The sequence below is a fragment of the Orbicella franksi genome, unplaced genomic scaffold (assembly GCF_964199315.1).
Source record: "Orbicella franksi unplaced genomic scaffold, jaOrbFran1.1 SCAFFOLD_46, whole genome shotgun sequence".
In the NCBI taxonomy this organism is placed as follows: domain Eukaryota; kingdom Metazoa; phylum Cnidaria; class Anthozoa; order Scleractinia; family Merulinidae; genus Orbicella; species Orbicella franksi.
Genome location: NW_027670462.1, coordinates 1 through 26,038, shown reverse-complemented (window position 1 = coordinate 26,038; position 26,038 = coordinate 1). Strand labels below are relative to the sequence as shown.

Sequence of the window (26,038 nt, the reverse complement as noted above, 5' to 3'; positions counted from 1 at the left end):
TTGTTCAAAATGTACTTGGCTACGTAATTAACGGTCGTTAATTCTTCTGTCTGAGCGCAAGACGTATGTAAAAACCTGGATGCGAGAAGCACTCGAAAAATAAACGACTGCTAAGCAGGTGCCTGAGTGTGCAAGAAAGACGTGCATAAAAGGTAAGGTCTGTGTCCGACCAGTGGCCCATACAACTGGAGCGTATCCGGGCTTATCCCGGTTTCTGTAGCACGAAGCGACTAGGAGTATTTCTATTTCCCCTCTCCCCCCCTCTGGATGGGATGCTAGTCCATCGTACGGGTTAAGTGTCTTGCCGAAGAACACAACTTTTTTTTTTTTTAATAAAGAACATTTTTTATTGTTATTACAACACAAAAATCTTACAATACTTACAATAGAAACATTAACTACAATACAAGTACTTACACCTTACACTAATTACAGTACATTTACTTACACACATGCAATTATTAATCGTCACTCTTTTTACAATCACTGAATTAAACAAATTAATTCTGATATCTAAACTTAATCTCACTACAGTATAACTTTTAAGATATTAACATATTTTTTACAGTTTTTAGCAATTACAAACGAGACAAATTAAAGAAATAACAGTTGCAAGGAAAATTTCGGACGTTTTGATATTTAAGAGGAGAGGCATTGTTTACTTACTCAGGAGGAAATTTTTCTAGACTGTATCTATACCTGATTTTGTTAATGAAGTCCGGAAGGAGTAACGCATCCTCATTTAATTTTCTAGTGTATATATAACGACGCATGAACAAGATAGTATAATTAAACAGCTTGTCAACAGTAGACTTTTTGTTGTGAGTACCAAATAAAAGTTCTACCGAAGAACACAACGCAATGACCTCGGTCAGGGCTCGAACCCGGATCGGAACGCTCGATCCGGAGTCCAGCGTGCTAACCCTATGCATTGGGTCACTGGTCCTCCACGGACGTACACGAAGCGCAGTGTGAAAGCGTAGGCCCATGTTCCCATGGCATGAAGCGAGGAGGACGACTAACGTGTTTGTTCCCCCTGGATGCGATGTTACCATTGTAGGTACCTCGACCTCGACCACGCAGCAATTTTGCGAGGTTTCTCCGGGTGGGGAGAGGCAATGTGGAGCTGAATGTCTTTTCCGAGAAGACAACGCAGTGCCGCTTTGCCCTCGAAGGCGAAGCCCTCAGTTTAACACGCTAACCGCGGGCTCGAGTGATGTACATTCATGCAGCCTATTTCATGAAATAATTCAATGGTTTTTACGGTATTCAAGGAAAACAAGTATGATAAGAGAGAAAACTGGACATTTTTATAAATAATCTGGCTTCATTCAGTTTATTTACAGGATTTGTTAGAAATACAAATGCAACAGTGACTGACTCAGGAAACGGAAGCAGAAACAGAAATCAAAACAGCAAGTTATTTACATCAGAACAGACTAAGCTAAGCAAACACTTTTATGAGGAAGTAATCCACTGTAACGTTGTGCAGTAACAATCTTTCCCAGTCGCTTCAGAACTTATTTCCTTTATAATCATTATTGCAGTGTTAAACAGTTTATTACATTGGGTCCGTGAAAATCAGCTGTAGTTATCAGGGAGGGCATTATCTAGGAGAGGGTATAGTGTGGTATCAGTAGCTCTCGTTATCTAAACAGACCCTTTCCCTCGGCACGCTTCATTCGTTTAACTTGCATGTGATAACGACCAATCACAGATCATCACTGTTGAGACGTCTATCTTGAGCTGGTTAACTCAAAACTGCCGCCGGTTTTCCCTTACGTACACCAACGAGTGAGTTACTGGGTTAAACAGCAATCAAGATTTACGTTAGTTCAATAGGTTCATAGCCTTTTTTATAGCGTCACGACGTAAGGCACTGGGAAAACCCTGATCAAAGGTTATCATAATGTTCTGCTGTTAAACAGATGTAAGTTTAAACCTGGACCGTTCTCTAGTGCACAGACAGACACATTTTAGCAATGCGCTGAACCTCCAGACCGGACTGCAACGAAGTTCTCATAATCCAGCCATGATGGACTGAGCTTGAAGACTACGCTCTTGCGTGCTCAGCGTCGACGCAGCGGCCAATAATTCACCGCACCTTAAGACAAAAAGAAATAAAACCGTTTACAACGTAGTCATAGTCTATTTTCAACTGTATATCTAATGGTGCGAAGAGGGTTGCGTTGGCTTCCTGGATAGCCGCACGCTTTGGACTCAATGTAATCTCATTTGCAGCAGTAATTTTGATCGTGAACAAACTCTCCTGTTTGCGCGGCGACCGCGAAAGGGACTAGACTCAAAGGACCCACTCCCCTCTTTCACCGCGGCATGGTAGATCAAACAATCCCATCAACAAGTCGTGATCAGTTAGAAACAGATTATCACAGGAGCTCAGCTGCATCTTGAAAGACAAGGACTGAACGTTTCAAACGGGTCTCCTCAATTCTCTGTCTGTACACTATATCCTTCCTCCAAAGTTAATCTCGGTAATTTTCTACACAAAAGATTAAGACCCGAGCTTGCTATTGCTATGCCCAGTCTTTCCGTTTTTCATTACCGCTGTCTGCACTAGTTGACACTATAGTGGAATCCCGATTTTTCGAACCTCTAAGTAGACTTTCTAAAAGTCCTTTCCAATAATTCTTCCCTAGCCTGTTGGTTTCGCCGCGCGACTTCGTCGCTCGAAGATTACCCCCTCGCTTCGCTCGTGGAAGATAAACAAGTCAAGGATTAAGAAGAGGTCGGAGGGTTCGAAAAATCGAGGGTTCGAGAAATCGGGATTTCGCTCTATTTTCATTGTTGTACATGAAATTAGACGTGAGTTTCTACTGACAAACTTCAAATCTCACCTGTTTTGCTCTTGGATTTCAGATTCAACAGTTTTGGATAGCCCATCCATTTCTTTGGCAAACGATCCGATCTAAATGAGAGCGAGGCAAATTAAGTGCACTCAATAAGTGACAATTACGGCAATTGAAGTGATCATCATTTATCTGAATAAGTAATTAGAAATACCTACCAAGGACTTACCTTATGTTGGTTTTGTTTGGTTAGTCCATCAATTTCGCCTAGTAATCTTTCGCTTTCATCAAGTACAGCAAATAGCTCAGCTGAAGAAAAACAAAATGGAGTACAGAAATGGTAGAAAAAGGTTAAGGGAGAAAGTTTGAGTAATCAAAGGGTTTAGAATCGAAATGCGGTCAACTTGTTACAACGAACGGCCTTTGGGTACATACATACATTACAATTAAAATAAATAAGTGAATATCTTAATTGAAACAGACAATGGAAACAAACAATGGCCAATGGAAACAAACAATGAAACAAATCATGCAAATAACATGGTTAAAAATCCCAACTGGCAGGAGGCAGACCAGTTGGCTATTTAACAGCCGAAAAGTTGATTGAATTCGGGGCTACCGAGGACAACACCAGCTGGACATTTGGCATCAGCAATGGTGCGAAGAGTTGTTTCATTTATTTCTCCCAAATTCCCCAAGACTTTTACAAGTTGTAAGTTTCATCGGGACTTTCCACTCTTCCCTGTAATAGCCATTCCCTGACAAGGCGGAGAATAGTCGTTTTAAACTCGACGAACACAAAACAAGACAAAGAGAAAACAACGTACCGTGATTTTGCGGTATAAACACACCATTAACTGACATATGATGTCTGGTGGTATCCAAAGCAGCCGCCAGCTTGCTGTACTCTAATATCAGCTTCAACATGTGAGATCCAATTGGCTTTAGTCCTGACATCTGAAAATTATCAATTGAATCAACACATTGCCTCATTACTTCTCACGCTCAATAACCATTCATTACGGAAATCACAACAATGACAGAGATTGATATACCCGATCCGGGTTAGGACCCGTTTGCTAAACGATGCGTCCTCGTACTGAAACCGCATGAAAAGCTTTGTTTGGACGCTACGTTTTGACGGGCGTGGAGTCTGTATACACGTTCAGTTTTTTTGGGGACATTACGTACGAAAAAATATACAATTAGTTAAACATTGAGGCTTGTGTTGAATTTGAGTCAGGTTTTACGGACTATGCTTTTTTTTTGTCGATGTTGCGTTTCCTTAGTTTAGTTTAGACGTTGAGGTAAGTGTTTGAAGAATTTTCCGTAAAAGTTGATTTTAGTGTGGACGTTAAGTTGTTAGTGTGTAGCCACTAGTTTAGTGCGGACGTTGAGCTTGTTATTGAAGATACTTTTGTGTTGTTTGTTCTCGTGAAGACCGAGTGTCTGACGTTTTGTTACCAAGGAAAACATTTGCACGAGTATGCAACTCCCGAGACTAAACAGGTTAGCACTAGATACGAGGAAGCATTTGTGAACGAGGCGCACAACATCACTGGCAACAAAATGTCAGAATGCGTTTATAAACTCACCTGAAGTTGAATCTGTTTATCTAGTTCAGCAATTTTTGTTTTCAACTTCAGTTGCAACTCCAGACTGGCCACTTCGCGTTGTAGTTTTTCTTCCTCTTGCCACACAGAGTAGATCTGACTCTAAAATAATAATATAATACGACAACTATGACAAAAAATCAAAACATTGATGCAACAATGAACATTATTAAGTCCGGTAGTAACTGGAAGTACTAAGGAAAAAGCCATACTTCATTGATCATACTTTTTAGAATGTCAGTTTAAAACGTTCTTCACTGAAGCTGCGCTACAATAGTTAAATGTGATACTGTAGAGGGTCTTTATGGTCTTTTTTCTCCTTTATCAAGTGCTCCAACAGAGATACTAAATTTTAACTCCTTCTTATCGCCCTTTTATATCTACAAGATAAAAGCTACAAAATGACCCACCACTGTCGTTTTGGTCCCAAAGCTCATCAAAAAAATTAAATATTTAAGTTTAAAAAAATGAGCCAATATTTAATCTTTATAATGGAATGCTCCTCTTCCTGCTTCTCCTTTCGCTTTCTTTATCTGTATTGCAAACATTTCCGAGGAAAGATTGTACTTTACGTTTACTCGTAGTTTCAAGCTTAGTCTAAAAGCAATTTATTGTAAGTTACTAAAAAAGCAGTTTGGGACATTGGATGACTGTTTATCAAGCCATCAGCAACTTTCAGTGCAACATCGGGTTAGAAAAAAAGAAACAAAAATTAATTAATTCAAAACTACCTGGGCATCTTTCTCTTTTTGACCAAACGAATGTTTCAGCTGCAATGAAAAACAAAAAAGCTTCAAATTCTATCTCAAAATTCTACAGCGCACCCTGTTTTGTGTTTGATTATTACGTTAGTACCTTGCGCACTCTGTCTTGTGTTTGATTATTACGTTAGCACCTCGCGCACTCTGTTTGTATTTGATTATTACGTTAGTGCCTCGCGCACTCTGTTTTGTGTTTGATTATTACGTTGGTACCTTGCGCCCTCTGTTTTGTGTTTGATTATTACGTTAGTACCTCGCGCACTCTGTTTTTCGTTTGATTATTACGTTAGTACCTTACGCACTCTGTTTTGTGTTTGATTATTACGTTAGTGCCTCGCGCACTCTGTTTTGTGTTTGATTATTACGTTAGTACCTTACGCACTCTGTTTTGCGTTTGATTATTACGTTAGTGCCTCGCGCACTCTGTTTTGTGTTTGATTATTACGTTAGTACCTCGCGCACTCTGTTTTGTGTTTGATTATTACGTTAGTACCTCGCGCACTCTGTTTTGTGTTTGATTATTACGTTAGTACCTCGCGCACTCTGTTTTTCGTTTGATTATTACGTTAGTACCTCGCGCACTCTGTTTTGTGTTTGAGTATTACGTTAGTACCTCGCGCACTCTGTTTTGTGTTTGATTATTACGTTAGTACCTCGCGCACTCTGTTTTGTGTTTGATTATTACGTTAGTACCTTACACATTCTGTTTTGTGTTTGATTATTACGTTAGTGCCTCGCGCACTCTGTTTTGTGTTTGAGTATTACGTTAGTACCTCGCGCACTCTGTTTTGTGTTTGATTACTACGTTAGTACCTCGCGCACTCTGTTTTGTGTTTGATTATTACGTTAGTACCTCGCGCACTCTGTTTTTCGTTTGATTATTACGTTAGTGCCTCGCGCACTCTGTTTTGTGTTTGATTATTACCTTAAAGGGCCCATTAACCGATCTTTTCGAGCCGTTGCTAAGGAAAATTTATTCTCATATAACCTCATCATTTTTAGTTAGTTCAGAGTTATTTGATGTGTTTTAACTTTTTCATAATCAGTAACAGTAGTGATGACGTCATCAGGCCACGCCCATGGTCATGTGACTAATACAGAAAAAATGCAAAGGCTCTCAGGCAAATTACTTAATCGGGTTTTTTTTCATTGATTTAATATTTTAATTTAAATCCTCATTACGCTATGCATCGAGTTTGCTTTATTTCTAAAAGGTCAGATTTTGAGAGCATTTCAAAATATTGAAAAATTCGTACTTTTCTGAAAAAAGCATGATTTCGAAAAAGGAATGTATAGCTATGTTTCCAACGTTGGCTTTAATCGCAATTCGTCGAAAAAGGCTGGATTTAATGAAAAACCGCGTTTCCTTTAGCATTTAAAGAAACCGGAAGTGCGCCCGATATCTATTAGAAGTTACCCTTTCAGCGCGTGCGCAATTTACACTACCAGCGCACTTCGGTAAGATCAAACAAAGCCAAACGGAGTTAGTTTTTCTCTTTCTATTGCTCTTGTTTTTCTTTCTTTCTCTTATTTTGTCTTTTCTCGTACTTGTTTTACTTTGCATTTTGTGAAATACAAAGAAAAACACCTAAAACGTAAGCGAATTTGCAAGTTTTTGAGTTATTTTTATTTTTCGTGCTCAGGCTGACGTAAGTAACCGGAAGTGAAATTTAACCTCCTCAGCAAAGCGCGCGAGCGCGCGCATAAATCGGTTAATGGGCCCTTAAGGTAATAATCAAACACAAAACAGAGTGCGCAAGCTCAAGTCACTCTCAGGTATTATTGAAATCACAAGTTATATAATTTACCCTTGAGTATAGAAAAGCAGCTTGTACAACTCTCGAGTATTGAAGTTCAAGCTGACGTTGTGAGATATCGCCTTCTTCTGATGTTCCACTATGTCCTGCCTGCAAGTACAAAATCATTAATTATTACTTAAGTGGCAATAGACCTGGCCGACGATGATGAAGCCGCAATAGACAAAAGAGACCATTCCGAGTTGCCTTATGCCTCTGTGTCAAAACAAGTTTTTGTGTGAAACCTTCTTATTTGTGTGGCATAGATGTTACATTAATTCTCTTGGCCACAGTATTTTCTGTGGCACGGTATAAAATTGCTTTTTTGTGGTATACCAGAGAATATCCCACTTGTCACTTATGTGAATATACCAAAAAGAAGTTTGTATAACTAGCTAATGAAGTGTTAGTTCCCCCCATTTTCTTATAGCAATAAGAGCAGGTAAAAATAAAAGACAATGTGTCTGGTGATCACTTTTCAGATTCTGATGGTTGAATGCAATAATCCTGGCCACAAACTTTGAAATCCTGTCATTGTTCTACAAAAACAGCACTCCTCCACCCTCTCAGAACAATGTTAGCTGTCAGAAGGCAAAAGTAACATCAACAAAGTTCACATGGTGTGGGGGAAAGACCTACCTAAGGCCATTTCTATGAGTGGAAATTATTGATTATTAGCAATGTCTACAAAAAAAGGTGTCAGAAAACGGAAGTGTTCCAACCCCTTTTGGTCAGGATTGTAGATGATGCACCCTTCTAAACTAAATTTGTCCTTACCTCATTTGGCACAGGTGGTTTTGCAGTCACATGATCTGGCAGTAGACCAGCTTGAGATGAACCTTCACAAATGTCGCAGAGAAATGTAACATGAATGAGTAACAAATGAAAGAATAACTAAAGCTATCTGATCTCTTTCTGCCCTAAATTCAAAGGCTTAAGTCTCCCTGGTGGTGCCCGTTTATTCACTATAAAGTTACACTTACTTATAAGAATCTGGTTACTAGTGCATTTATCACTTGTGACAACATCCCTTAGGTGTTGCTTGCATGCAATTATTGCTGTTATAACCTGCATCACGAGTTACACACTGGTAAGAACCTATCAGCAAATTTTTTTATTGTTTTCATGGAAATATGAAGGTGGGTTGCAAACTTCAAAGAATGTTGAATTGAAAAGGTTATCAAGAACATAAGAACACAAGTACCTGTTGTCTTAACTATTGTTTTCTTGGACACACCAGTCTGTGTTTTTCGCTTTTCTCGAGACGTCTTCTTAATGGCAGCAGTACCTCCACTTCCAACATGTGGCCTTGTATATGTTGCTATGCCCTGGGATAATATAGGGGTAGGGGCTCCCATGTGAACAGGGGGCTCAACGCCAACCATACCATCAGCTGGAGTTGATGTGACAATGCCTGTTTGTTGTGATGTGTTCCGGATAAAAGGTGTGTAATCTTCTAGGTTCAGCGTGCTGTTGTTAGAATGTGTAACAAATGACTGATCTTTTGATCTTGGTGTAGGTGTAGCTGAAGCTTTTACTTTCTTTTTTGATGGAAGTGGTACATCCTGCAAATAACAGAAGTTAGTACACTGTAACTGGACTATGGTGAAAAACTTATTGAAAGGGGTAATAACAAAGCAAAAATGAACAAGGACTGTTTTGACTGGGACTGATTACAAATGACCAAATTGAAAAATTAAGGTTAAAGGTCTCTTATTATGAGCGCACAACTTCTCAATGAATTATGTAGGCAGTCTAGCATGCATCAGGTGGTATTAATTAGTAACATGATTTTCTGTACTCTATTTACAATCTGAATGACAAGGATCCCGCTGTGATTAAACACTACAGCCATGATTGTTAACTTTATATATGAAATAAAAATGAGGCAGTGACAAAGGCTGCCCAGTTTCTGTTGCCAGATTAATTTCTAAGCCTTAGATTAATCTACAAATTTTGAAAGTTCTCATTGATGATAATGATGATAATAAAATTGTATGGTATATAGATAAAAAAAACTGCTTTTAAGTTACCTTTACTGTCACCTTTTTAGTGGTCTTCGGCTTATTATCCATGTATCTGGAAGGAACAATGCGAGCTGCAAGAAACCAATTGAACAACTTTGTAAGAAGACAGAATGTCAGTTATAATGGCACAGCAAGACAAACTAAAAACACAATACATGTATAACTAAGTCTCTCTTTAAATACCCCCTACTTAAAATGTATAAAGATATTGCAATCATTTATAGAAAAGAAAATGTTAACTTTATCATTTCTGGAGGTTAGATTACAGGGTGAAGCCTTAGGGCTTAATTGTTGTTGGAAACTTTTTTTCATATCAAAAAATAATAATAAATAAAAAATAATAATAAAAGTTTAAGCCCTGATAGGAAAAACAGTTAACTTTCAGTAAGCTATGAATTAATTCCAAACGGTTAAGACAATTCAGAATCAGTGAATGGAAGAAAGTTAATTTAATTAATATAAGAAAACTTTGGAATAATCTTTTTCTGGCTATAGTCAATATCTAGGATTTGCAAATGATGAACGTGACATGACTTACCAGTTTTTTGTTTCTTCTTTTTTAGCTTTGAGTTCTGTTTTTCTTCACTCATGGTGGATAAACTGAAATAAAAATTGTCAATATTACAGAAGTCATCCTTTGACTAATCATTTAAAATTTGGATAGCTAATGTTAATAACAAGTGTTAACACTATTTAGACCCCAACTCAACACTGCTCAGTTCAGTGAAGAAAGAAACTTACATGGACTGTTCACCATGAGCTGCTTGTGAATGGGAATCTGAAACAAAATAAATATAAAAAACCAATCTTTACTAACAATAACATGATATTAGTCACTCCTTCAGTAAACTGCTTGTAATCTTGAAAATAAGTGTTTCTGAATGGCCACAACGTCTCTGGGGTCAAAGTAAGGTAGCGTGAAGGAAGTGAACTTGGGAAACACATTGAAAGTTTGACAGTTCTTCAAAAAGTTGACATCCAGTTGGGCTTTACGTGCTTTGGTAGAGAGCTTCTCTTACTGGTGGAAATCACTTAAATTAAGCTTTCCATTGTACTTAGCTGCTTGGTTGAAGATAACATTGCCAAATTTTCGTAGCAGTAACATTGAAATCAAACATTTAAAAAAGACGACACACCGTTAAATGTTTGATTTCAATCTTACTGCTACGAAAATTTGGCAATATTATCTTCAACCTAACAGCTAAGTACGATGGAAAGCTTAATTTAAGTGATTTCCGCCAGTTAAAGAAGTTCTCTACCAAAGCACGTAAAGCCTAACTGGATGTCAACTTTTCGAAGAACTGTCAAACTTTCAATGTCTTTCCCAGGTTCATTTCTTCCACGCTACCTAATGTCAACCCCAGAAATCTTGAAAATGTAGTGTTTTGAGTAGAGCAGGTTCACAAGGTTTGTCTATTTAGGAACAGATCTGTATAGTAGAAACACCAATTAGAGTTTTGTAGTTTATACAAGTCATGTATATGTATATTGTAACATGGAATAAAGGAAGAATACATGTACTTTGACTCATTCCGATTGCAATTGGTAGACATTAAATGTGGGTAATCTGGGATGTTTTCAGCAAATTACTAAGCAAATTCTTTTACCTAAAGAGAAGTCAAAAAGTTGTTGCTTTATTTGTGGCGTTGACACATTAGATGATAGTGGCGGACCAGGAAGACCCTCCTCTCCCAAAAAGCTTTTAAACTCAGCTCCAGGTCTGCTTGTCTGTTGAGGTTGCATTCTGGCTTCATCAGCCAGACTCCCATGGCCCAATATGTTTTCTGCATGTGGTTGTTCCCTGAAATGAGAGTCTAGGAAAAAATAATATTCATAGTCAATTAAATAAATAATGTAGATGTTGACAAGCATATTTTCATGAACATGTAGAAACAATAATTAATTGTTTTCCTGTTTTTCCTGACATTTCATAATGATATTCTTTGATGCTTTAAACTTTAAACCTTCCCACCACAGGTTTTTTAGTGAAATTCTCTAACCCTTGCCCTTGTAGAAATTCCAGTTAGGTTCACATTTCCTTTCAAATTGAGGCTTTTGAGCTTATGTGTCTCTTCAGAATTTCAAATTGGTGACCTCCCATAGGGTACAGTGAGTATGGATATTTTCTAGAACCACACAAAATTAAAATGAAACAGCTCAGAACCTGAGTTAAATAGGGATGGTGACAAATCTTTCTTTCTTGCACTGGAGTCTAACAGATTAACACTTGGTACACCGGCCACTTTGACTCTTCTTCCTGCTTCTAAATGACCTGTCACATCAGAGATATTGTCCGATCTCTGAACAACAACTGGATTTTCTAAACCACTTCTTTCTCTTCCCATGCTTCGAGGTGAATGGCACACAACTCTTACTGGAGAGTTAACAATGCCTGTAACAACTGGGACTTCAGCAAGGTCAGGGCTCTTATGATGCCCTGTGGCATCCACCATAAGAACTGGTGATGTTTGTTCAGATGCTCTCTCTTCCATGTACATTGAGTCAGGGACAAACCTGCAAGAATATGACAAGACGGAAGTACGACTGGTGTTCAAAACAAGTATACATTATGTAGACTAACTGGGTTTGAGTAGCAGTAGTTCAGCCCACTCAAATAGCCCTAAAAGTTATGAGTAGTCCCATCATATCTTATTTTAAGGGGGAGTCCCTGGGTCCCTGTGGCAAGTAATGCTTGTTTCATTGTCATCGTCATTGTCATCTTCACCATCACCATCACCATTCGGAGTTAATATTCACAGTGTTTACACTCCAGACTTTATTCAAAAGAATTTTTGAAATCTAGTTAGAGGATGGTCTATATCCTGGGAAGTATGTATTACTCACATTTTGTTTTCCATTCCTAGCTCTGTATAAAGTTTAGTGGCGAGAAAAGCCTAGACTCTGCAATCTATTCATCTCGCATCTGATTGGTTTTCCCTCAGCATCAATAATTTTAGTTTAACTAGTTTCTGATTCGCACTGTAAATATAAACTGTGAAGAATTTCTTCAACCAATCAGCAATAATTTACACTACAGATTTAACAAATTATAAATATTTTTAGGAATTCTAATTTAACTTGTAATCATATTTTAGAATTTTACACGTTTTTGTAATTATTAGGTTTATTAGGTTTCTTACTTTTTATTTTGTAACTCTTAATTAACTGCAGGTCCACATCAGCTTATGCTGCCTATATACCGACCTGCGTAAGCAAATAAATGATGTATGTATGTATGTATGTATGTATGTATGTATGTATGTATGCATGTAAGATTTGTGAGAAAGTTCTGGTGGAGATCAAAGCCCAATAAGCTCATTTTCTTGATTTATTTCAGTCATCAAATTTGATAGAGAAAATCTCTTGCCTCATTTTACAGCAAACGCAAACAAGCAATCGCAACAAAGCACCACGAGAGATTAACGTGAGCTATAAGAACACGTAAGCTTACTTACGTCGTAGTAGGGCTGGCACTTACAAACCCTACGCTGGGCTCGGCAACAAGAACTCCCTGAGCAAGCGATTTCCTGAGGACACAATGCATATCAGCGTGTCAGATCGAACAGTTTGGAAACAAAAGACGAAAGAAGAACTTCCATAGAGGCACACAATACCTGATTTGTGGTGGTGGCGTTTGTGAAGGCGCAGGATTGTACAAAGATCGTTTTGAACTCGCCATCTTGGATCAAAACTCGCGCTCATTAGTGCCCAGTCTCGCGCCTCATTTACATCTGAATATAGGTGATTGGAGGGGAGGGGAGGATAAGGGCGAGCTAAGTCCGGTTGGGTGCAGCACCGTATTGTTCTGGACCGGGTTTTTCAAAGACACAGGATTCACGAGAATTTTGATTTCAGTTTTGTAACTCTTCGGTGAGGTTTTCTGTTTACATTGTTTGTCCTTTAGTTTTGAGCTTGAGAAATCTTGAAATACCCAACATAAAAAGTGAAAAACATTTAATACAGCACCCCGGTTGCCTATTAATCCTGGGCAGCCTTTGAACAACTTGGCCCTGGTGTACAGATACATATAGCATTTTATAAAATACTTTGAGGCATACAAGTACCTTGTGGATGGAAGAGGAGCTGGTGTGGAAAACAGTAACAAGGAGATTTGATATGAGGGTAGGGGAATGGGTATTCTGTGATATTTAATGTGGGGTAGTTTATTTAGTGGAAGGCGTGGTGACCTCATGGTTAGTGTGCTCAGCTCCGGAGTGAGCGGTCCAGGTTCAAGTCCTGGCTAAGGTGTTGTGCTCTTGGGCAAGAGCAAAGGCAAGACACTTTACACTTAACACTTTCTTTAGCAAGACACTTTATTCTCACAGTGCCTCTTTCCACCCAGGTGTATGAATGGGTACTGGAAAATTTAATGCTGGGGGGAGTGGAAATACGCCTAGTCGCTTCATGCTGCTAAAACTGGGATAAGCTCCGGCCTGAGGGCCACTTGGCTTGTGTGAAGCCATAACTTTTAATTTGTTAAGTTTGAAAAAGGGTATGATTTGTAGGTGAGGGAGTGACGTTCATATGTACAGAACAGGCTGTCCTATGTTAATCTTCCTCATTCGCTATATGCAGTGGTTATTTATTATAAATATGAGGTGGTTATCTGTATATAATTACAAAAGCACTTCAAAAATTAAGGCTGCTTTTGTCATTATATAAAATTACTATTTATCGGTCTTCCCGACAATAAAACAGAGAAAATGAAAATGAAAATCAAATGCTATCATTATATTACAAGAACTGTTAACTTTTAACAGACCTGTTTGCCAGTGACAAGTTCAACACAATGACGCCAACATGTAAGGGCATTTATTATGTTAGTGCAGCTGTGCCTCATGAACGCACTCTGTTTTGAATGTGGTTATTGTTCTGGATTGGGTTTTTCAAAGTCCAATTAACCTGACTCAGGAATAGTGAGAATTTTGCTTTCAGTTTTGTAACTCTTCGGTGAGGTTTTCTGTTTACATTGTTTGTCCTTTAGCTTGGAGTTTGAGAAATCTCGAAATACAGATGTAAAAAATGAAAACATTTTTAAACAAGAAAAATTAATACAGTACTCCAGTTGCCTGTTAATCCTGGGTTAGCATTAACAGGCTTTTGAACAACTTGGCCCTGGTATACAGATACATGTAGAAAAAGATCAGTTTCAGTATTTGAAAACGGTAAAACTGAAGATTTGTCAGGGAAGAAAAAGCCAGCTCATTGTTTTGTGTCAAGTTGTGACTAATCCATGTTGTGGTTTGGCAGTTACCTTTGCGGTTTCATCTCGCATCTGATTGATGGTGAAACAAAAATCATTTCAGGAATGTTTTCTTGTGTTCATGGTTTTACGGGAAAGACTGTAAAGCCAGTTGGCTAAAGAAAATACTAATTTATGACTATAAATCTATGCAACAGATACAGGCAAACTAGGCTTTTAGGATGAGGCATGTCCAGGCATCCTACAGATGTAAAATATACACTGTAAATGTACATTGAGTTCACTTTTTCATGACCTGAATGACATCTTCATCATTCATAACATGATTGATTCCCACTCGCTGTGGGCTGTATTTAGTACTGGTGCCCCAAACTAAGGCATACTTGAACACATCTGTTAGTGTTCTGTGAATAGCATGGCATACATGTTCCACTGTGGCACCACGTCGAAGGATCAGCCCTCCATTGAAGTCTGGTGGATCACCTCTCTTCTTGGTGTAGATTCTTAGCAGAGCAAGATGTTCCCATATCTGCACCATCAAATAGTCCAAGTTCAACTCCATCTCACAGCTGACAACAACAGAGTGAGGAAGCCGTGCCAAGCGATCAACCTCCTCTATGGAAATACAATCAATCTTGTTGTAGACATACACACATGGCAGGTAGATTCTGTTGCCGCAGATCACATCAATCAGCTGATCAGCAGTGCAGTCTTCTCGTATGAGCACCTCAGCATTGAAGATCTTGTACTCATGAAGTATCATCATTACAAGCTTTTCATCCAGATGAGTGAGAGAACATGTGGAGTTAAATGCAACACCGCCTCCTTTCTTTAGCTTGAAGTAAATATTTGGCTTGGAACAATTCAAACGGATACCACAGTCCTCCAGCTCTTTTTCCAACAGCACTTTCTGGATTTCACCCTTGGCAGCATCCAACATCATCACAACCATATCAGCAGTGCGGGCCACAGCAATGACTTGCTTCCCTCTTCCCTTCCCCTGAGAGGCCCCTTCTATTATTCCAGGCAAGTCAAGCAGTTGAATGTTTGCTCCATTGTACTCAATCACACCAGGGATACACGTCAACGTTGTAAACTCGTACGAAGCGCTAACACTGGTCGTGGATGTCAACTTATTTAACAATGTCGATTTCCCCACGGAGGGAAAACCAATCAATGCCACTCTAGCATCGCCAGATTTCATAACATCGAAGCCCTCGCCTTTTCCAGCGCCGGCTGATTTCGGCGGCTCTAAAAGTTGCGACCGATATTTCGCTAACTTTGCTTTAAGTAATCCCAAGTGATATTCCGTCGCCTTGTTTTTCTGAGTTCTTGCGATCTCTTTCTCTATTTCGCTGATTTTCTCTAGTATCCCCATCTTTTGGCCCACTACCGTTTCCCTACGTTGCGTTTCAACAAAATGGCGGTTTTCTAAGACTGTGATCAATGTCAGCAGCTAGTCAGCAGCTACTCACGAATTGTATGCGCAAATCTCTTACAGCAGTCTATAGGAAAGCGCGCGAACCCAGAACCTACCTGTCAGTTTCTGGCGGGTGCCTTGCCTTTAATTTTGTAGGTTTGTTTGGGTTCGTATCTACATTTATATACCTTTACTGCCATTATCTGCAATAATTGTAGTTTAGTCGACATGGGTGAGGATGGTGCAGGTTCCGATGATTACGACCCACATGCAGATCCTAAAGCAGATCCCCGTGAGAGACGACGAATTCGATACGAATATCGTGAACTGATCGCCGAAACTCAAAGTAAGCTCAAAAGCAATGCAACTGCAATTTACCTAATTTTTCCTTCCTGTTACAGCGATATATTTTATGCTTACGATTTAATAACGTACCTGAGATAAGTTTCAGTGAGTCAATAACCTCTAAAGGATGATGCACTTCAAGAGAATGAGCTGTTGTATAGCTTATCCACATTATCCTTTTATCATTTTCCGATATTTTTAATTCTCAACAGAAAATAGACATGATTTTATCAAGCCTGAGTCGACCGGATTACACCAGGCTCTGGACAAAGCTGACACTTTATTTAAAGGAGGTAAGAGGGATTTGGATTTACGAGTTTGACATCCAGAAAGACAAAAAACGAAATCGAAATGCCTCTCAACCACATAAGAGCTGCTGCAGCTAAATAGCACAGCAGATTCTTAGCCAGATGAGCATTCAGGCATCCTGTGGATGGCCACTTTCTACAGGGTTCGTACAGGTCCTGGAAAACCTGGAAAGTCCTGGAATTTTATTGTGGCATTTCCAGGACTTTCCAGTCCTGGAAAAGGGCTACTGGTACTGGAAAGTTATGGAAATCTGTTAAACTCAAGTAAAAAAATATGAAATTTATGGCAGACGGTAAGGAGAATTAACATTAAGATCTTGGGAGTGAAAGGGTTAATGTGAATTTTAGAGTCCTCGAAAAATCAATCTGAGTCCTGGAAAAGTCCTGGAAATTTGTTTCTGAAAAAGGGTACGAACCCTCTTTCTAGAGAAATATTTTAAATTACTTGGCTGAGCTGACCCGATAGCTAATTTTGGATACCTCCTTTTCAAATCCTGGCTAAAAACCCACTGTAAAATCTACCATGAAGCCTGATGTAGCCTCTGGTTAGTTTGGTAGCTGCCTGAAAATTTCAAGTTGCAAAGGGCAGAATTATTGGCATTTAAAGTGATTAGGTGCCATCTCCCTTCAAGCGGTTCATCTTTTTCCAGTTATTATTTACACTGTCTAATGCTATTTCATACAGCTCTTCACCTATTTAAATGCCTGGAATTGGCTAAGCATTGTGGTTTTTAGAGCCAGCAGAACTGCAGGATTTTGTTCTTATCTAAGAACACAACAAAAATTTTCTATTTTTTCCAAAGGCAAAAGTTTTATTTATCATTTAATTATTTGAGAATTATTAAATGTCTTTAGCAGGAGATTATAATTATTTTTGTTTTCATTTTTCTCCCTCAGTGAGGTTAACAAGAGAGGCTGTTCTTGACTCTCATTTCCTGGTGCTCGCTTCAAATCTTGGAAGTCAACAGGCTCAGCAATTACAAACTCACTTGGTTACATTTGATCCTGATACCTTTGTCCAGAAGCTGGTAAGTGAACAGGTCCAATTAGTGTGTTTACTGAGTATTGTAAATATCATATATTATTAAATTATCATCAATAACTTTCATACTAAAGATCGTAGTAATCATGCCGCATAGTTCTAGTGTGTGGCTATAAGTTTGTCAGCTCTGTCAAAATAGATATGGATACCTTGCTGGGGAACCAGAAATCAACCTACTGCTTCTCATACCTTTCCAGGGGCAGATCTAGGGGGAGGGTGCAGAAGTGTGTACCCCCCGCCCCCCACCCAAGAGGAAGCCTTCTTCTTGATATTCTCTTTTAAAATTTGTTTCCCTCACCAGTCAGTTAAGTCATTCCTTAGTGGTGCTCCCCCTTCTAAGAAAAATCCTGGATCCACCCCTGTTTTCTTTTCTGCTTCCCATAAATCTTATGCCATGAACTCAGTTGTAAAAGAGGTAATGCAATGCAGAGTGTGTGTTGATTGATTGACTACAGCCTGCTGTCTCCTGGAGTTTAGAAGTTTAGCAGTAAAAACCTGAATAAATGAAAGATAATTTTGCCTTTTTCTCCCACTTCCTACCATTTCCTGTTCTGGCTCCTGTAGCCTCCCCTTAGTCATTCCTTTCCTACCAGAATCCTGTCCCAACCTCCCTTAGAGGGGCTGTATTACATTCTACAGTATTCCACATCAAACACTTAACAGGTTGCTTTGATGGGGCCAAAATACCTGGTATTACAAATTTTGTAATAGTTTGCATTTTATTTACATTTAATTCAAATGACCACCACCTTTTCTGCAAAGTTCCTACCTGCCTGTATCCCCTTCACCCTAGCCTGTCTCAACTCCCATCCGCCACCTCTAGGAACCATGGTGTTTCTATTTAGTATTTGTTGACATTTTTTTTACCGGTTACCAGATCACTTTTATGGGAGGCAGAAATATTGCAGATGCAAGTAGAGAAGATGACGAAGATGAGGACATGCCCAGTAGAAGTCGACATCCACCTCCCTGCCTTGATTGGAAGAAGCTTGGACAAAAAGCAAGTGTGGCTTTCAGGAGAACACCAAATGTTGATTTTATGTATGTTTATCCTTGTGTTGTATCATTTGATCCAAACAAGCCCAATACCTGTATTTCACTGCCATGACTTTTGTGAGGTCTTCCTATCAAACCATGCATATGGGCACTAGTGTACAGGATATACACAAATAAGCTCCAATTACAGGGCAGGAAAAAACATTCTGAAGTCCATTTGACCTAGTACATTTCAGTTTTCAGTTGCCCGCACTAGAATAATACTTGGCCAATAGGCATGCAATGTTCATGCCTTATCAACTACATGATTGCCGTAAATCCTTGAATTAACACCCCCCTTTGAATAAGTGCCCCTCCTATCGGCCAAAATTTAAAATAAATGCCAACCCCGAATATGCGCTCCCTTCCCTCCCCCCATTTTGGTGACAAGTAATGAGACAACAAAGAATGTATAGTTTTTGTTGTGTAGTATTAGATTTGTGCATTGTTTCAGTTTGTGAACACATTAAGTTCGGTTAAACTCATCACAAATAGATGAGCTTGGGAACTGGTGCCTTAAAGGTTAGCGGGGTGCCAAAGCCATAAGCCGCTAGGAGGTATCCATAGCAACCCTGGAAAGCAGGAACCACCCAATGAGCGTCCGCTAACCAGCACCATCACACTGAAAGAAATTCAGTGGAATCTACTTACCTGGAGAATACTTACCCTGACCAAGAACAAAACGGGAGGGAGGAGAGGGTGCAAGAATCCGCAATGATTCGCGAGCAAAGCAGTGCAACTGATCCGCAACAATCAGCAGAATACACTACAACAATATTATGCAATGAACCATAAACCCCTGCAAAACCCCTGAAGGCCGCCCCACAGGTCACGTACTCCCAAACGCGGAAACCGCTGGCTGCATAAGCTCATATTTAACTTGCCTAAATGATATTAGCTGGATGGGCACACTAGCTGGCTGCATTAGCTCGAGTTTAACCTCTCCTAAATGATATTTAGCCACATTTAAACTCATCACAAATAGATGAGCTTGGGAACTGGTGCCTTAAAGGTTAGCAGGGTGCCAAAGCCATAAGCCGCTAGGAGGTATCCATGGCAACCCTGGAAAGCAGGAACCACCCAGATGAAACCCTTCTCCTGGTGCTTGGAGAAAGGAGGGACCTGGGGACAGGGTGACATGGTACCTCTGATCCCCCCAAACCTACCCCCAAGCACCAATCAGCTGGTATAAAGGGCAAATGCAAAATAAACACATACCTAGGAAGCTAGCCACGGTGGACTGCAAGTCCAAAAGAAAGACCCAGGAACATCATGCTACAGCAACCAGAGATAAGCTCCAAAAGGCGTTCCAGGTAGCACAAATGCTTTCCTCAAGCCAATTTTTTAGAGAGGGCAGCTAAGGTATCTGACGGGGTCCTAATGTAGAGCTGATAGGCATTGCTTGACCAGCGGCCCATGGACTGAATCAGATGATCCGGTACTCCATTGCGAGCAGTGACAGTAGCAGCCCCTATACGAAAGCTATGGCTCGAGAAGTTACCAGGAATCCTGGCAGAGACCATGATCTGCCGAAGCCAATCTGTCAACACAGAACGTGAGAGGGGCTGACCACTCTGGAACAAAAACAGGGGGCCTGGAGCATCACCCCTGAGTGCAAGGTAAGTCATAAGAGCATGCACTGCACACAATGGATGCCTACCAACGCCGATGTGAATGAGACAGCCCTTCCGAAACGGATCAGTCTTGGAACCTTTAATCTTAATGCGCATGCATGATGGGGCTGAAGGTGAATCCACCGCAACATCCTGAACACCCAAGTGCAGAGATGAAGAGAAGCTAGACAGGTTGGGAACAGTGAACTCGGAAGCGCAAAGGAAGCCAAAATATCCCAATGAACAAGCTGCCCAGAACATGCAATGGTCCGGGAGGCAAAGGTCAAGAGACCGCCAAATAACCAACATCAGGTCATCAGTAATGGGAAGTCGCGAAGAAGAAGGAGAACCTTGACAGCGCTTGATTCCACGTACAACCCGTTGAAGACGAAGGCAATTCATAAGTGGGTCGGGGAACCCTTGTTCAATATGAAGGGCTCTAACCCCAGACAAATACACCTTGATAGAGGAGTGCTGAATAGTTCTCGCAAGAAACGTGACAAAGAGGCAAAGTGTCCATTCGTCTGCTGGGCACGGGGACCCTGAAGGATGTAACTTGCCAAGCTGACGGCAAAAGGAAAGGAACTTCGATTGTGCTGAAGCGTATGAATGGCGTGTCGAGGGGGCGAGACCTTGCGACAGAAAGGAAAAGCACTGTTGCTCTAGGGTAGAGAAGTCAAGTCCGCCAGAAGCTCTGGCGGGATCCAAGTAGGGTGAAGCTGTGCATCCGGGACCAACTGCCTGAAGTCCTGCCAACGAAAGCCAGACAAAGCATCAGCTATCTGATTGTTAACCTTAGGTACATGTTGGGCAGAAAAGGAAAAACTATGATGAGCGGCTGCAAGAAGCAGGCTGCGCAGTAATCGCATCAAACACGGTACTTTAGAAGTCCTGGAATTCAAAACATGGACGACAGCATTGTTGTCTGAACGGAAAAGGACATGCTTCTTGCACCACATGTGTCCCCAAACATGAGCAGCGATGACAACTGGAAAGAGCTCCTTATAAGCGATGGACTGCTGTTGTTGAGAAGGAGCCCAGGAACCAGCAAACCAAAGGCCCTTGAGGTATGCTCCATAACCAATTGATCCAGCTGCATCAGAAGCCACCTCAACGTCTGCCTCTGGCAATAAACCTGGGAACAGCCAAAAGCTAACACCGTGCCAATCTGACAAGAATTGGTGCCACCACAGGAGGTCCAAGTGAAATTCCCTGTTAAGGCGAACTGGGTGATCCCTTTTGCGAAAGCAGCATAACAGGTCGATCATGCGACGTAAGAAAGTTCTCCCAGGCCAGACCACTTTCGCCGCATGATGCAGATGGCCAATGAGAGATTCTAACTCCTGCCTATTGCACCATTTTCGAGAAAGCCAAGAAGTAATGAGATCTCGCAAAGCGGACAATTTCTCAGCGGGGAGACGAGCGATTTGATTAATGGAATCCAGCTCAATACCTAGGACCACGAGCACAGTTGAAGGGCCCACACACTTGCCGGGGTGAAGTGGCAAGCCCAAACGTCTGCATACTGACACTGCAATACTCAAGTTGTGCGCACACTGAGATGACTCAGGAGGGCCAGCAGTGATGAAGTCGTCGAGGTAGTGCAGCAGGTCTGGAATCTGGTAAGAATGCACGAGGATCCACTCAACCATGTCTGCTATCGCATTGAAGATGAAAGGAGCTGATTGAAGGCCAAAGGGGAGGGCCAGATCCACATAGTATTGATTACGCCACTTCATCCCCAGCAAATAACGGTCAGACGGATGAACAGGAACATTGCGGTAAGCAGCCTCGACATCGAACTTCGCCATGAGGGCCCCCTTTCCCAGTCGAGACACTAGGCGAATAATTTGATCCACAGTTATGTAGTGGAGGGTAAACTCATCTGGGTTGATCCCATCATTGACACTAGCCCCCCCTGGGGAAGACAAGTCCACAATGAGGCGCCACTTTCCTGGTTGGCCCTTCTTTGGAATAACACCAAAGCTACTGACTTGGAGGTTGGGGAAGGGGGGGGAATCAAACGGGCCAGCCACCCTTCCCAACGACACCTCATTGGCTAAATAGTCGTCAATGACAGACTGATGCTGGTGCGCAGATGGTTTGTTTTTCTTAGCCGCCTTAAGCTTTTGGGCCGGGCAGAAGCCCAATTTGAACCCGTGATGGATTCCATCCAATACAAAATGAACCTGCTGTTGATGGGGATGGAGCCGCAACTCCCAGGCAAACTGCTCCGCCTGCAGAGGAGTGACTGCTGAAACTGGGGGGAGAGGAACTAGGGAAGGAACACAAATAAAACAGGAGTCAATAACTGGCCCCATAATATCTAACCCCAACCCAAACCCCTTAATTGATGCACAACCTGGTAAATAACAAATGCCATGAAAATAAAACTGAAGCGACTAGATTTAATTCAAGCACAAAAGGTCAAAAAAATACAAGTGGTAAATATGCCATCCTAAAACGAAAGAACAACAACATAGTGTGGTGGGAAATAACAAACATAACGCGGCAAATGACAAACAACAATCGGATAGTGTCTATTCGCACCTAAACCTGCAGCTAGAAGTCCTCCACCCTAACAGCAAAGTCAAAACAGTATGGGAGGGCCTAATGACAAGTATTAAAGTCTACTACTTCAATCGCTTAGCGCCTGGATTTGCTGCTCGAGCGAGAAGGAGAAGAGTCAGCTTGCCGTTTGGGAGAAGCTCGGGACTGGCTTGGTGGCTCGCCAGGGTAAGCTCCAACGCGGTGCGGACCAAAGCAGCTGGAGCATTTGTGTGCAAAACGGCATGATAAAGAAGGAGCAACACAACAGCCTTGGTTCCACGATTTGCAAATAACATGGGAAGACGCAGCTCCATGTGGCTCTGTGGATTCATCTGACAATTCACAGCCAGGACGGACAGAGGCCCCAGCCGCGTGGAAATTAAACAACTGGACATTTATGGCCGACCAGTCCGTCAAGTTCGTTGCGGCAGCGTGTTCGCAGAAGGCCCGATCATACGCCAACCAAACCCGACCGGTGAACTGGCGATATGTGCGGAGAATCAAAAGCTGGTATTGCAGCAAATCCCTCCACTGCTGAGGGAAGTGGGACGACAAAATGAGGCTGTACACTAAGAAAGCCTCCAGCCAACTCGATATATCCTCAATGCGCCGTTTAGGTTTTTTAGGTGTCGAAGTTAGCACCAACCGACCGTCGAGCAGCAACTGAGGCTTGGACTCAGTTGAAACTATGTTGACCGAAAGCAGCTCGTTCAGCTCTACAAACTTCCCAGCCACAATCTGGCTTACGAGCTTCACTGGAATGGGCGAAAACCCAGGGCCAACCACGAAAGCCTGATGCAGTATAGGCGACTGGGCCGGCGAAGAAACACTGCCGAGAGCGAGTGACGCGGTCCCAATAGCGGGATTGGACGAAGAAGTTTCGAGTGCGGGTATTGGCGAGGCAAACGTAGAAACAAAAGAAGGCACAACAAAATTGGGCCTACCTTGCACCGTAGCGCTCGCAGCGACCGCCGAAACTGGCGGAAAGCCAACGCCAGAGGCTGCCAGGGCTGAGACTTGAGCATCTAGCTGGCCAGAAGATAGAGACAATGGAGGAACGCCCCCAGGCATGGCCGCCTCCGGCACACTCGTGGATGAAGAAACTGGAGGCGTCAATGGCAAATTTGAAGCTTGCTCGGCCGCGAGGGCTTGCTTGACCGCATTGATAACCGATGCCAAGAAAGCGGGAGAAGGCTGATCAGCAGGCTGAGCTTGAGACGTCGAAGGAACAACCGGCGTCTGTGAAGTTGATCGAGGGAGATTTGCATCATTGGGACGTGGTCAAGTTGTCTCAGCAACAGAAACAATGGCATCGAAGGCCGCCACTTGACTGTTACAGGTTGACCTGGCCGTCATTATCGTGTAAAATGGGGTTGACAGGCCTGCATGACTCTCAAGCGCGTGTTTTAGCCTTTTATAGTTTGGCTCTCACAAGTGTATCTTTGAGCGAACGCCCTCTTTTGTATGAAAAGAGGGGCGGATCCTTGTAGATTTCGCTCAGTAATGGTTGTTGTTCTATTAAATGCCATTTTTTCATTAGGATTTGTTTTAGGTTTGGCACTGATGGTTGATATTGTGTGACAAAAGGCAAGATTCGTTTGTTTTCTCTCTGTTTTGGTTGGAGGGCTAGTTTCCTCTCTTCAAAGTTCACTTCAGAGAGGGTTGCTTGAATAAGATTCTCTGGGTAACCTCTCTCAATAAGGTGTGACTTGAAGGTTTTGATTTTCTCTTCAAATATTTTCTTAGAAGAGTTCGTTCTGAGAAGTCTTAAAGCCTCTCCTTTGATGAAACCTTTTTTAACTCCCGGTGGGTGGGATGAAGTAAAGTGTATATATTGGAACGTTTCAGTAGGCTTGAAGTGGGTACACACATCAAGAACTGAGTCTTTTTTTAATCTTTCGCCTTTAGAAATGTTCGTATCCAGGAATGTCGTTTCTGTTTCAGAAACCTCAGCCGTGAATTTTATTGTCGGGTGGTGGTTGTTTGCTTGTTCAATGAACTGTAATATTTCATCCCTGTTTATAGTCCAGAGTGAAAATATGTCGTCTATATATCGTTTCCAGACGAGCGGTTGAAATGCGCTTTGGCTTAGGATTTCTGTTTCTACCTTACTCACGAAGATGTTAGCAAATGCTACTGCCATCTTTGTGCCCATGGCTGTGCCATGTATTTGGAGGTAGTTTTTTTCAGCGAACTGGAATGAGTTTTCTGTAGAATAAGCCTTAGCGATTGCTCTAGTAGTGGTGTTGGGATAGGAGGTTTATTTACGTAGAATGTTTCGTATGCTCTGCATACTGTTTGGATTCCCTCCTCTTGTGGTATGTTCGTATAGAGGCTCGTTACGTCCATTGAAACAAGTATAACGTCCGCTGGGACTTTCGTTTTTTCTATGAAATTAATGAAGTCTGTTGAATCTTTGAGATAAGACTTCTGTTGTTTTGCAATAGGCTGAAGTAGTTTGTCAACAAATGATGATAATTTCTCTGTTGGGCCTTCACACCCCGATATTATTGGTCTACCGAACGGGGTCGGTTTGTGTATTTTAGTAAGGGTGTAGAATTCTTGAATGTGAGGCGGTTTTGGCGTTTCACAAAGCCATTTTTTAGTGATTTCGTCTATGTGGTTTCTACGGTAGAACTCGTTGATGAGTTGTTCAACCCTATGTTGTGTATAAATTACCATGGGCGTTTCAAGAGGCCTGTAGTGGTTTATGTTGTCTAGGTGGATTTGACCTTCTTGTTTTTTGTCTTCTGTATTCATCACAACAGTGGTTGTTCCTTTGTCTGCCTTTTTAATATTAATTCCGCTGTCACGCTTTAAGGCTTTGAGAGCCGCGCGTTCCGCGGGTGATAGATTATTTTTAGGCTTTGTGAGTTTTAAGTCTGCGAGTTCACTCTTCACCTCTTCTAGGTAGCTTTCAAGGGCAACTGATTGTTGTATTGGTGGTTCCCATGTAGATTTTACATGGAAAGGATGTGGTTCGTTGTTTTGCCCGTGAAATATGTACATGAGGCGCATTCTTCTTGCGTACTGATCGAAGTCACGCAAGATTTGACGCTTTATTTGTGTTTGTTTTGTCACAGGTGTTGGGATAAATTTGAGCCCTTTTGCCAGCAAATTGATCTGGTCATTTGAGAGTCCTTTGTTTGAGAGGTTTTTTATATGTTTTTGGTTCGCCTCTATTTGTATGTGTGATTGTTTCTTTTGTTTGATCTTTCTGCGCTCTTTGCGCTTTTTGTTCGTTAGATTGCTTTTTGCATTCCTTCCTCTTGTGTTTTTTGCATTATTTTTGGCCCCTGTGTTGTAGTGGGAGTCAGAGAATACACATTTGTACTTTTGAACTTGTTTATTCTCAATGTCTCCTAATTTTTCCATCATTTTGCTGAACTGGGCAATACTAGCCTGGATACTGCCAGCAATTTCTTAAACATTCGTGATTGTTACATCAGTGTTACATGCAGCTGGTGCCGAGCGCGCTGGTTTGTTGTTACAATTCTCATTTTCAGTTGGCGTTTGCA

The 26,038-nt window shown here is 41.3% G+C and overlaps 4 protein-coding genes and 1 pseudogene across 5 annotated transcripts; 1 reads left to right on the top strand and 4 right to left on the bottom strand.

Moving 5' to 3' along the window:
* Positions 1-328: 328 nt before the first annotated feature.
* Positions 329-12,701, bottom strand: LOC145471899 (uncharacterized). Of its 2 annotated transcripts, none has more exons than XM_081454895.1 (16): positions 12,619-12,701; positions 12,460-12,531; positions 11,169-11,518; positions 10,612-10,818; positions 9,746-9,782; positions 9,543-9,604; positions 9,011-9,075; positions 8,182-8,542; positions 7,755-7,816; positions 6,990-7,088; positions 5,152-5,190; positions 4,403-4,522; positions 3,635-3,764; positions 3,037-3,116; positions 2,856-2,926; positions 329-2,104 (listed from the first exon to the last, which is right to left on the bottom strand). In XM_081454895.1, exons 1-16 carry the CDS (start codon positions 12,681-12,683, stop codon positions 2,020-2,022), a joined length of 1,905 nt encoding a protein of 634 aa, XP_081311021.1. In that variant the 5' UTR covers positions 12,684-12,701; the 3' UTR covers positions 329-2,019. The 2 variants fall into 2 exon arrangements, with proteins under 2 accessions (XP_081311021.1, XP_081311022.1); XM_081454896.1 differs by lacking the exon at positions 12,619-12,701 and adding an exon at positions 12,145-12,208 and having other exon boundaries at positions 12,460-12,533.
* A 1,786-nt stretch (positions 12,702-14,487) lies between these two features.
* Positions 14,488-15,650, bottom strand: LOC145471901 (developmentally-regulated GTP-binding protein 2-like). The gene has a single exon (XM_081454898.1). The coding sequence runs from the start codon at positions 15,583-15,585 to the stop codon at positions 14,488-14,490; it is 1,098 nt and encodes a 365-aa protein (XP_081311024.1). The 5' UTR covers positions 15,586-15,650.
* Positions 15,651-15,719: 69 nt separating this feature from the next.
* On the top strand, positions 15,720-19,544 carry LOC145471905 (non-structural maintenance of chromosomes element 4 homolog A-like). The gene is made up of 4 exons (XM_081454901.1): positions 15,720-15,973; positions 16,185-16,265; positions 17,178-17,308; positions 18,200-19,544. Exons 1-4 carry the CDS (start codon positions 15,856-15,858, stop codon positions 18,428-18,430), a joined length of 561 nt encoding a protein of 186 aa, XP_081311027.1. The 5' UTR covers positions 15,720-15,855; the 3' UTR covers positions 18,431-19,544.
* A 104-nt stretch (positions 19,545-19,648) lies between these two features.
* LOC145471906 (uncharacterized) lies at positions 19,649-22,602 on the bottom strand (annotated as a pseudogene).
* Positions 22,603-22,616: 14 nt separating this feature from the next.
* LOC145471902 (uncharacterized) lies at positions 22,617-25,016 on the bottom strand. Its single transcript, XM_081454899.1, has one exon. The coding sequence runs from the start codon at positions 23,589-23,591 to the stop codon at positions 22,617-22,619; it is 975 nt and encodes a 324-aa protein (XP_081311025.1). The 5' UTR covers positions 23,592-25,016.
* Between the last annotated feature and the right edge of the window lie 1,022 nt (positions 25,017-26,038).

Excerpts from the sequence above, each read along its gene's own strand:
- LOC145471899 (XM_081454895.1), bottom strand. The coding sequence starts at position 12,683 with ATGGCGAGTTCAAAACGATCTTTGTACAATCCTGCGCCTTCACAAACG. Across the intron at positions 9,783-10,611 it reads ACTTTTTGACTTCTCTTTAG|ATTCCCATTCACAAGCAGCT; the intron begins GTAAAAGAATTT and ends ATTTTGTTTCAG. Across the intron at positions 8,543-9,010 it reads CTAAAAAGGTGACAGTAAAG|GATGTACCACTTCCATCAAA; the intron begins GTAACTTAAAAG and ends TGTTATTTGCAG.
- LOC145471901 (XM_081454898.1), bottom strand. The coding sequence starts at position 15,585 with ATGGGGATACTAGAGAAAATCAGCGAAATAGAGAAAGAGATCGCAAGA.
- LOC145471905 (XM_081454901.1), top strand. The coding sequence starts at position 15,856 with ATGGGTGAGGATGGTGCAGGTTCCGATGATTACGACCCACATGCAGAT. Across the intron at positions 15,974-16,184 it reads ACTGATCGCCGAAACTCAAA|AAAATAGACATGATTTTATC; the intron begins GTAAGCTCAAAA and ends AATTCTCAACAG. Across the intron at positions 16,266-17,177 it reads TGACACTTTATTTAAAGGAG|TGAGGTTAACAAGAGAGGCT; the intron begins GTAAGAGGGATT and ends TTTCTCCCTCAG.
- LOC145471902 (XM_081454899.1), bottom strand. The coding sequence starts at position 23,591 with ATGCCTGGGGGCGTTCCTCCATTGTCTCTATCTTCTGGCCAGCTAGAT.